Source organism: Mustela lutreola, chromosome 15 (assembly GCF_030435805.1).
Source record: "Mustela lutreola isolate mMusLut2 chromosome 15, mMusLut2.pri, whole genome shotgun sequence".
In the NCBI taxonomy this organism is placed as follows: Eukaryota; Metazoa; Chordata; class Mammalia; order Carnivora; family Mustelidae; genus Mustela; species Mustela lutreola.
The window spans coordinates 19,269,436-19,280,808 of record NC_081304.1 but is presented as its reverse complement, the minus strand read 5'-3'; the positions used below and the strand labels follow the sequence as shown (position 1 = coordinate 19,280,808).

Genomic DNA, 11,373 nt, shown 5'->3' with positions numbered 1-11,373 from the left:
GAGCTGACCAATCTATTGATTCTTTTCAAGAGGAAATCACATTTTATGCCCAGCTAGCCTCCTCTTCTACAGTGAATCAGGAGGGGGTGACTTTTGGAGTGGAGATGCTGGGGGCGGGGAGGGGGTGAGAAAGCGGTCATCTGGTTTTTTTGCTGATGGCCAGTGGGGTTGAGGATCTGTCTCTGGATCACCACTGCTGCATGTAATTCGTCGACTGAGAAGAGGGAGAGACGGGAGGCAAACCGGGTTAGTTAGCCATTTCTGGGCCTGCTGTTCCAGAACATCGTATCGGCCCTTTTGAGGCCAGAGGAATAAATATAAAATGAAGTGCCCCAGTCCTCACCCACCCTAACAGGGCTAGCATGGGGCTCTCTCGTTCTTTGCACCTGTGTCAGAGAAACCATCTTTCCAAAGCTTGTACTGTGTCACGTCCTCATCAAGGGTGACCACCCCCCCGGGTTTGAAGGCCTGGATTGAGCCAGGCTCAAAGCTAAGGGCTTGTGATGCCTTCTCTTTCAGTTGCCACATTCAGTGGTCCTGACACGTCTGTCAAGGAAGTGGTGTTACCACTGTCAGTTTATGGACGGGCCCTTGAAGCCCAGAGATGCTATCCCACAGCCGGGGAGTGGCGATCCCGAGACTCCCATCTCTGACTTTATGTCCTGCCCTCCTCCTGCTCCAGCTGCCTCTGCCCCAGCTGGCACTTAAAACAGCCCCTCTGGTTTGCTTCTCTGGCCCCCGTCCTGTCTTTCTTCAAGCCCTCCGTTTCTGCCGAGTGCTGAGCGACAGGTCCTCCTCCACATTTTTTGGGATGGCAACAAATGAAGGAATAGGCCATCCAACAGTGACCATATAATTGCCATATAAAGGCTTTACATAACTGACTTCATAAAATACAAATAACTGTAAGCCCCTCCCCCCAAGGAAACCTCCCTAGATTCCGCACACACTTACACACGCAGCCAGAGTCGACCCGCCTTTCACACTGTCTCACCGTGAATCGTGAGTGCTCTGCGTATTTATCTGGATTTGACTGGAATGACTTATTGAAACCTGACGGTGAAAGAAAGCACAACATCATGCATCTGACAGTTTCTGAAAATGGAAAGCGGCAGAGCCGGACTCTACTATGTGTCTGGGGCCCAGGCGGCAGCCCCCACCTAGGGGAAGGCCCCATCGGAGCCTACCCTGAAAATTCACAACCGGGAACCCTGCACTGTCCTTCCCTGTTCCAGACTTGCCAGGGCTGGGTAAGTCTCTTGTTAAGGCCACCCTCACTCCCTCTGACACCCTCGTCTCAGAGGAAGGGCTGCTGCCCCCTGCAAAAGTCAGCAGCCTCCTTTGCACCCCTGGAGTGAGGCAAACTTCCCCAGGGGGAGTGGCCCCCAAGTAAAAGCCAAGGATGCCCCGAGAGGGTGTCAGAGACAGTGGGAGGATGGATGTGGACTCTGGGTTATAGGGCTGGGGGTGGGAGCAGAGAGTTCTCACCACCTGCCCTCCCAGGCATCTCATTTACTAGGGCCTTGAGGGGGTTTTGTTCCTCCTGGGAATCTGTTGAAGTCGGATTGCCCTCCAGCTTGATGGGTCCCTACTGAGCCAAGCTAGGGACCTGGCTTTTGGGTCAGAACATGCACAGAGGTGCACTGAGTAAGAGGGTCTTTGGGCATTCTGTTGCCTTGCTGCGGCGGCTGCGGTGGCTGCGACGGCCCGGCGCGTGGAGTCTGTGTCTGCTCCGGGACCTGCGGTCGGCAAGGCTGCGGTTGGGCAGGGGGCGCCTGCGGCTGTGGTTGTGCTCCTGGTGGCCTCTGTGGTGGTGGTGGCTGCTGCTCCTGTCGCGACCCCCGAGGGCACTGGGTTTTTTTCTCAGATTGGCCTTTCTCCTCTTGGAGTTTCTTCAGTTCCTGGCAAGAAGCCCCCCACAAGTGACATCCCCCTCCCTCCCTACCCGGGCACCCATCTGCCGGAGACACTGCAGGGAGCAAGGCAAGTGATCAGTGGAGAGACAGAGGTGGTGTGAAAGTCTCTGTTCCCTGGACTTGGAGGCTGGGCTATCTCCCTTCACCCACACAACATCCAAGACCTGTTTCTTCTGTGACAGTGCCCCCTGGTACAGCCCCTAGACCAGGAAACAGCCGTCTCCGGGCACCTACCTCCTACCTTGGGAGCAGTAAGGGGAGAATAAAGGATACGTTCTTGCAAACACTTTGAAACAGCACTGTCCAAGAGAAATATAAGGCAAGCAACAAGTAATTTGCAAATCTAGTAGCCACATGAAAAAAGCAGGAAGAAAACAGGTAAAACTGATTTTAATATATTTTAGTTAACCCAATACCTCCAAAACATATAATCAATATGAAAATATGAGTGAGATAGTTTATATTCTGTGTTTTTGTACTAAGTCTGCAAAATACAGCATGTATTTTATATTTAATAGCACATCTGAATTTGGACTCTACATTTTGATCAAAAATAATTGCTTTAGGGGCACAGGGGTGGCTCAGTCGCTAAGCGTCTACCTTCAGCTCAGGTCATGATCCCAGGGGCCTGGAATCGAGCTCTGCATGGGGCGGGAAGACTGCTTCTCCCTCTCACACTCCCCCTGCCTGTGTTTCCTCTCTCACCTCTCACCGTGCCTCTCTCTGTCAAATAAATAAATAAAATCTTTTTTTTTTAAGATTTTATTTATTTACTTGACAGACAGAGATTACAAGTAGGCAGAGAGGCAGTCAGAGAGAGGGGGAAGCAGGCTCCCTGCTGAGCAGAGAGCCCGATGTGGGGCTCGATCCCAGGACCCTGGGATCATGACCCGAGCCGAAGGCAGAGGCCTTAACCCACTGAACCACCCAGGCGCCCCAATAAACAAAATCTTAACATAATAATAATAATTGCTTTAGATTTAGAGTTCATTCATTTACAGTTGAAAAAGATTTACATATCCAAGTTGTTCTAAACATACTTCAAAGTTTTCCAATACATAAAGAGTATTTTTTAAATTTAGATTTAAATTAATTAAATCTCTATACAATTTTAAATTCAGTTCCTCAGTCTCACTAGCCCCATCTCAAGGCTCAACAGCACACAGGCTGGCGGCCACCCTATTGGACAGGGCAGCCTTAAAATCTCTCAGGCCAGGGTGCCAGAGTGGCTCAGTCATTGAGCGTCTGCCTTCCACTCAGGTCATGATCCCAGGGTCCCTGCTGGGCAGGGAGCTTGCTTCTTCCTCTCCCTCTGTCTGCCACTTCCCCTGTTGGTTCTCTCTCTCTCTCCCCGTCAAATAAATAAAGTCCTTAAAAATAAAAATAAAAGGGGCACCTGGGTGGCTCAGTGGGTTAAAGCCTCTGCCTTCAGCTCAGGTCATGATCCCAGGGTCCTGGGATCAAGCCCCGCATCGGGCTCTTTGCTCAGCAGGGAGCCTGCTTCCCCCTCTCTGCCACCCTGCCTACTTGTGATCTCTCTCTGTCAAATAAATAAATAAAATCTTAAAAAGTACATTGACCAAATAATAGCTTCCTGGACATCGGTCTTCCCTCCCCACTCCCCTCTAGCCCCGCCCTCACCCCGGGAAGGACCCTGATGAACCCGGACCCTCTCCTGCACCTGTTGCTCCTGCCATTCCAGTTGTTCCTCCTGTTCCTGCTGTTCCTGCTGTTCCTGCTGCTGCCGCTGGTGCTTGGCCATCAGCCACCTCCTCCGGTCCAAAGCCATCTGCCTACGCCGAGCCTCCCAGTGGTAAGCACTGCCCATGATGGTAGGGGTGACCAAAGGCATCAGAAGGGGGTGGGGGCAGGCAGAGCCCAGGTCACTGCCCCCACCGCCTCTGTTTCCTCCCACCCTACCCCACTGCCTGTACCCAGAATCGCCTCACAATGGGAGGAGGGAGGTGGTCTTCCTAAGTTGCCTAGGGAATGTCTGTGAACTACATTTCTCTCCAAGGCCCTGTGAAGGTAGAAGACACCTTTGCACCGGAGCTTTGAGTTTCCATGGACCCCCAGGGACAATTTCCAGGTCAACCGGCTTTTCTCTCCGATTTCTTTCTCCTGCCCTTCCCAGGATCCCAGTATCCTCATCTGGCCCTCTGCCCACCCTCCCAACCCTCCCCCACCAAAGTTCTCTGGAGTTACCACCCCCCAGTCCTCCATTTCCTCCTGCTGTCCTGAGACAAGTGTTAAGAAAATATAAACTGCAGGGGCACCTGGGTGGCTCAGTGGGTTAAGCCACTGCCTTCGGCTCAGGTCATGATCTCAGGGTCCTGGGATCGAGTCCCGCATCGGGCTCTCTGCTCAGCAGGGAGCCTGCTTCCTCCTCTCTCTTTCTTTGCCTGCCTCTGCCTACTTGTGATCTCTCTCTGTCAAATAAATAAATAAAATCTTTTTTTTTTTTTTAAGATTATTTATTTATTTATTTGACAGAGAGATTACATGTAGGCAGAGAGGCAGGCAGAGAGAGAGAGGAGGAAGCAGGCTCCCTGCTGAGCAGAGAACCCGATGTGGGACTCCATCCCAGGACTCTGGGATCATGACCTGAGCTGAAGGTAGCGGCTTAAACCACTGAGCCACCCAGGCGCCCAATAAATAAAATCTTTAAAAAAAAAAAAAGAAAGAAAAGAAAATATAAACTGCAATGGACGCTCACTCGGGTCTGAGCCCCTGTGAAGGCAGGGTGGCTAATTTGCCTGGGGATTTACAAAGCTGGGCACAAGCCTAGGGTGTGCCTCATCTTCTGACCCTGGAGACCCCACTTAACCTCTCTGGGCCTCAGTGTCCTTGCCTGTAGAATGGGAAGGATATTACTTGTTACCTCCTTCACAGGACTGGCTTCAGAACCAAGTGGACTAATGGGTGAGAAATGTACAAGATAAAGCAGAAAATTATCCGGCGGCAGGTTGATATCTGTTATTCTCCTACCTGATTCTCATCCCCTGTGGGTGGAAGAGCCAGGGGAGGGGGTCATTTCCTGCAATCCAGGAAGACTTCCAAGTGGGCTATTGACTGCTAGGGTCCCTCCTACACCCACATGCCCTATCTTTCTCGAAGATAACAATCTTTCTAGAAGCAGCAGGGCCAGAGTCCAGCTTTGGGTCTGAGGGCAGGGGAAGGGCATGGGTGAAAAAGGCTGTCACAGCCAGCCACAGTTTCAAACACTGTGCTGGAATGGAGCTGATGACCTGAGAAGAAGCTTCCCTAAGTTGTCCTGAAGTTCCCTTTAGCTCATTATAATAGTAAGATCTCCTCCAATGGGTGGAGTTCACTGCTTTTTTTTTTTTAAATATACCATGTATGCACTAACAAGCTGACATGCTAGGCATGCACAGTTCAACTAAAGTGCTTATGTGAGGTCCCCGCCCCATCCCCCTAATACACCGAGTAAAAGCTTCCTAACAGTCAACCAAACTAAAAGGCAACGTACAGAAGGGGAGAAGATATTTGCAAACAACATATCCAACAGAGATTTAGTATCCAAAAACCTACAAACTCAACATCAAAAAACCCCAAATAATGCAGTTAAGAAATGGACAGAAGACCTGCATAGGCGCTTTTCTAAAGATATCCAGATGGCTAACAGACACATGAAAAGATGTTCAACATCACTCAGCATCAGGGAAATACAAATCGAAAACATGAGGAGATACCATCTCACACCTATCAGGATGGCTGAAATTAACAACACAAGAAGCAACAGGTGTCGGTGAGCACGAGGAGAAAAGGGGAACCCTCTTGCACTGGTAGGAATGCAAACTGGTGTAGCCACTCTGCAGAACAGTATGGAGGTTCCCCACAATGTTAAAAATAGAACTGCCCTGGTATTTAACAATTGCACGATTAGGCATTTACCCAAAGGATACACACAAAAATACAGATTTGAAGGCATATATGCACCCTGACGTTCATAGCAGTGTTATCAATAATAGTCGAACTATGGAGAGAGCCCAAATGTCCATCAACTGATGAATGGATAAAGAAGATATGATAAACACACACACACATACACACACACGAAGATTACTCAGTCATCAAAAAGAATGAAATCTTGCCAAATATGGTGACGTAGGTGGGGCTAGAGTGTATTATGCTAAGTGACATGTCAGTTAGAGGAAGAAAATACCATATGATCTTGCTCATATATGGAACATACAGGAGGGAAGAAAAGAAAAAAGAGAGGAAAACAAGCCATAAGAGACTCTTTTTTTTTTTTTTTAAGATTTTATTTATTTATTCGACAGGGAGTAGAGATCACGAGTAGGCAGAGAGGCAGGCAGAGAGAGAGAGAGGGAAGCAGGCTCCCCGCCAAGCAGAGAGTCCAACACGGGGCTCGATCCCAGGACTCTGAGATCATGATCTGAGCCAAAGGCAGAGGCTTTAACCCACTGAGCCACCCAGGTCCCCCTAATTAATTGATTTTTTTTTTTTAAAGATTTTATTTATTCACTTGACAGAGAGAAACCACAAGTAAGCAGAGAGGCAGGCAGAGAGAGGAGGAAGCAGGCTCCCCGCAGAGCAGAGAGCCCGATGCGGGGCTCGATCCCAGGACCCTGGGACCATGACCCGAGCCGAAGGCAGAGGCTTTAACCCACTGAGCCAACCAGGCACCCCAATTAGTTGATTTTTATAAAGCTTCCTGTACTGATCCCAGGAGAGATAGTACCTTTTTTTTTTTTTTAAGTCAGCACTATCCCTAACGTTGGACTCAAACTCACGACTCCCAAGATCAAGAGTTTCACACATTGCAGACTGAGCCAGCCAGGCACCGCAGAGACAGTGCTTGGAAAGCTATCTGCTGTCTCCTTACTTGCAACAAGTAATTAAAAAGCTCTTTGCTTTCAACACTTCCTTGGGTTGTGTTCAATTTGATGTACCCCAAGCAGCAAACTTCTTGAGCCTGGTTACAAGAACACTTATATTAGTCTACAGTTGGGCAAAATCATCTAGTAGAAAGCCCATTTGATAATAAAGTGATGACTGTCTCATGTAATTGATTGAATGCTGTGCTGAAAGCGAGAAACAGGATGGGTTGTACAGGTAGAGAATGGTTTACCTTCCAGATCCCGTGATTACCTGGGAGCTGTGGCTGCCGTGGTCCAACATCACGAGAGAGAATTATACCATATATGGCTGGTCCGAGGGAAGACCCAAATTCAAAGTTCAATGTACAATATACTGAATGCCTATCACTTGACACCACGGTAAAAAATGTCAGTTGTACTGTCATAAATGGGGGCCATCTGTATAGTGTCTCATAAATATAAGATGTTATCAATTGAGGGGCACTTGGGTAGCTCAGTGGGTTAAGCCTCTGCCTTCGGCTCAAAATTGGGTTCTCTGCTCGGCGGGGAGTCTGCTTCCCCCTCTCTCTCTGCCTGCCTCTCTGCCTACTTGTGATCTCTGTCAAATAAATAAATAAAATCTTAAAAAAAAAAAGATGTTATTGAGATTTTATGCACTTGTGAAGGGAGAAAGAAAAAAAGGTGTGCAGCCATGTGTTAAAGGAAGAAAGAAAGAAAGAAAGAAAAGAGAAAAGCGAAGACAATACAAAGAAAGTGGGATGCCTGGCTCACTCAGTCACAAGAGCACTGCCACTGTCTTGGGGTCAGGAGTTAGAGCCCCACATTGGGTGTAAAGACAACTTAAGTAAATAAACAAGGAAGGGAGAAGGAAGGGCACAAAATGGAGTTGCTTGCCCCCAGGACAGCCTATCAAGACTTAACTGCAGGAATGTGACTTTTAACCAGTCAATCTGGAATTTTCTGATCCACACCAGTTAGGTAATCTGCATGATAGATGTCCAGCATTTCTCCCCAAAGGAAGTTGTTCAAAGGACCTTGCCCAAAACGACCCATTGTTTTCTTTTGCTAATAACTTCCTTGTCCAACCGCATTTCTGCCTTTAAAAGTCTTTCATTTTGTACAGCTCCCCAAAGGCCTTTTCTACATGCCCGATGGGATGCTACCTAACCCACGAATCAGTAAATAAGACCACATTTATTTTCCAAATTTATCCCGTTGATTTTTTTTTTTTTTTAACACATTTAGTGGCAGGGACAGCATCCAAGCAAACTTCTGACAGCATTTGGGGATGAGAAACAGGTGTGGTACCCCATGAAGCTGGTGCTTTCTCTTTCTGGCCGGTTCTGAGGGCCATGGGTAAGTTCTAAGTCTGAACTCTGTTCTCTTTGCATCAAGCCCTGACCTAATTGACTTCGCACAGATCCTTATTTGATCGGAAACCTTTGTCCTTGGTTTTGTCCCAGATTCCGGGAACAACATCTGGGAACCGCGTGGTGACAGCTGCAATTCCCCGGTTAGAATCAGTCCGCAGTCCCCATTCTCCAGGTCTGCTGGTTCAGTCCTTTCCCCAGTCCCCAGATGCCACACTGGGAACTGCTGATGGTTACCAGCTGGAGTCGGACTGGGTCCAACCTAAACTGAACTGGGTCCAATAAGTAAAAGCTCCTGGTAACGGGAATCTTGGAAGCCAGAAGTGCCGGAGACAGAAAGCATGGGTCGAGAATTTAAAAGCCATTGGAGGGCACCTGGCTGGCTTAGTAGATGGAGCACGCAACTCTTGATCTCGGGGTTGTGAGTTCGAGCCCCACGTTGGATGCAGAGATGACTTAAAATCTTTTAAAAATAAAATAAAAGGCTCCCGCATTGAGATAAGTTGGTCATGAAACAGGTTAGATGGACGCTAGATCACCCACAAACCCCAAGGAGATTTTTGTGCAACAAGGTACAGGGTATTAAAAAAAAAAAAAAAAAAAGCAAGGTACAGGGCAAAAGAGCACATGATTGGGATGCCTGGGTGGCTCAGTCTGTTAAGCGGCCGCCTTCGGCTCAGGTCATGACCTCAGGGTCCTGGGATCGAGCCCCCCACATCATGATCCCTTCTCAGCGGGGAGCCTGCTTCTCCCTCTCTCTGCCTGCCTCTGTGTCTATTTGTGATCTCTGTCTGTCAAATAAAGAAAGAAAGATAGAAAGAAAGAAAGAAAGAAACTTTTCAGGGTGCCTGGGTGGCTCAGTTGGTTAGTCTCAGGTCATGATCTCAGGGTCCACCCTGGCTCTGTACTCAGTGGGATTTTTGCCTGAGATCCTCTCCCTCTGACCCTGCCCCCCACCCCACTTGTGCACCTGATCTCTCTCTCTCAAATAAATAAAAATAAATAAATAAAAATGAAATGAAAGTCCTCTTTAGCATCTGTCACTCCTTTCAAAGGCTAAACTTAGGGTCATAGTTAAAGAATTTCCTAAGCCTAGAACCGAACCCCCCCCCACCCGCCCACAAGTTTTTTGAAAAATTTTATTATTATTGGAGCCTATGGGCCTGGGCTGCCAGGTACTTATCACTTATGTACTTGTTCGTAGACCCCAGTAAAGGCCAAGAATGGAAGCAGGAAGCAAAATAGCAAAACCCCAAGGATGGTATTCAAGGTCCTCAATCTTCAATATGTTCTCATAGATAGAAAAACTTGCAAAATAGTGCCGCTTCCAGTTGGGCGACGAGAGAAGAATTAGGCACAAACAAGTCAGCCGCAAAAGACTGCGAGCAGGGGACAACAGTCGAAAAGGCCTGCTGCCTCAAGCAACTCCACAGTCTCACTTTTATTAGATAGAAACAATAGCCAACAGAAGGACCAATGAAGGTCAAACGTTAATCCTGTTTTGCAGGTAAGCAAGGAGGAGATCGAGTTTTCAGTTAAACAAGCACATTCAAAGGACTCATCTAACTAACAACGAGCACTTTTGGGAAGGGAAAGGAGCGATATCGGGAAAAGGGAAGCAGGCGGTTTTCGTTCCACCCTGAGCTGACTGGGCATTCCCGGGTGCTCGGCTTCCCTGAAGCAGGCAGCGCTCCGCCCTGGGCGGGCCAGGCGTTCCCGGCTGCCCGGCTTCGGTGAAGGGGCGGCATTCCGCCCTGAGCGAGCCGGGCATTCCCAGCTGCCCAGCTTCACGGTGGTACATCGTCCTTCTCCCCAAAGACCTGTTGTCAGTATCAGTATTTTTTAAGGCCATATCTAAATGTGCTTGACAACTAGTAAAATCCTCCAGGGGTTACAGTTTAAGTAACAAATTGTTCCGAGGGGCAGCAGCAAAATAGCAACTGATCTTTGACAAGCCACTGCTAGAGTCTTCCCTGTTTGCGCAGATGGGTCTATTATTCAAATATGCAAGGAGCAGCACATGGCTGGCTCAGTCAGTGCAGCAACGGACTCTTGATCTTGGGGTTGTAGGTTTGAGCCCCATGTTGGGTGTAGAGATTACTTAAAAATATAAAACCTTAAAACCACAGCAAATATGTGAACAAAAGGAAGAGGAAACGGTGTCTGACTTGAAAGCGGGTTTGGAAGCTCTCTTCCTAAGGTCACTCCACCTGCTCTAGCCGCCCTGTTTGTAAGTGTCTTATCTCCTGAGATTAGCGGATTGCTAAAAAGGCAGAATATATCATGGGAGGGCCCCAGTCTGCAGAAACTCATGACCGTAACTGAGCACTTTGAAAGAACTTTGGAACAAGACTGAAAATCAAGGCCCACCATGCTATTCACTTTACAGTTGAACAACTCCAAGGCCAGGCATGCAAAATAACCCCTTATCTTCCCATATGGCACCCTTCTAGGGCTCCACCATCCAAACACAGGCCCAAAGAGTGATACCTCAGTGGTAATCAACTGGGATAGTGGAAGAGATTGTCCTCGAAGGTCCTTTACAAATTATGTAACATCAACTCAAATGCCCGCACATATACCCTGGGAGGAGGGCCCCCTCATGAATCCCCCCAAAGTTGATGGGATTCTGAGAGATTCTCTATAAACTGCCACATTACTCCTTTAAACAGCTAAGGGAAAAGTAAATTAAATAGGGTTGTGCCGTACAGTCTGAAATATTTATTGCTTGTCCACACTGAAGTGTGACAAGATATTTGAAAGGATATTTGAAAAGTTTTTTCCAGCGAGATAAACACAACACCAGGCAAAGTGGGTGCAAGGCAAGATTTATTAAAAACGCTCTCCAGGGGGCGCCTGGGTGGCTCAGTGGGTTGAGCTGCTGCCTTCGGCTCAGGTCATGGTCTGGGATCGAGTCCCGCATCGGGCTCTCTGCTCATCGGAGAGCCTGCTTCCCTCTCTGTCTCTCTGCCTGCCTCTCCATCTACTTGTGATTTCTCTCTGTCAAATAAATAAATAAAATCTTTAAAAAAAAAAAAAAAAAAACAACGCTCTCCAGCGAAGTTTCAGGGCTCAGGAGAAGGGGAGCCAGGAAAGTTGCGCCGGGAGGAGGTGGGCACCCTCGGGCGAGGTTCTGCGACTATGGAAAGCAGAGTGGCGGAAGTCGCACCCAAGGCAGGGAGGAGGGGGCTTTTAAGGGGTCTTGGGGAAAGCTCAGGGGTC

At 48.3% G+C, this 11,373-nt stretch overlaps 1 protein-coding gene across 1 annotated transcript; it reads right to left on the bottom strand.

The window, feature by feature from the left end:
* Positions 1–10: 10 nt before the first annotated feature.
* Positions 11–3,845, bottom strand: CCDC200 (coiled-coil domain containing 200). Its single transcript, XM_059149833.1, has 3 exons — positions 3,598–3,845; positions 995–1,053; positions 11–214 (listed from the first exon to the last, which is right to left on the bottom strand). The coding sequence occupies exons 1-3, from the start codon at positions 3,766–3,768 to the stop codon at positions 67–69; spliced, it is 378 nt and encodes a 125-aa protein (XP_059005816.1). The 5' UTR covers positions 3,769–3,845; the 3' UTR covers positions 11–66.
* Positions 3,846–11,373: the final 7,528 nt, after the last annotated feature.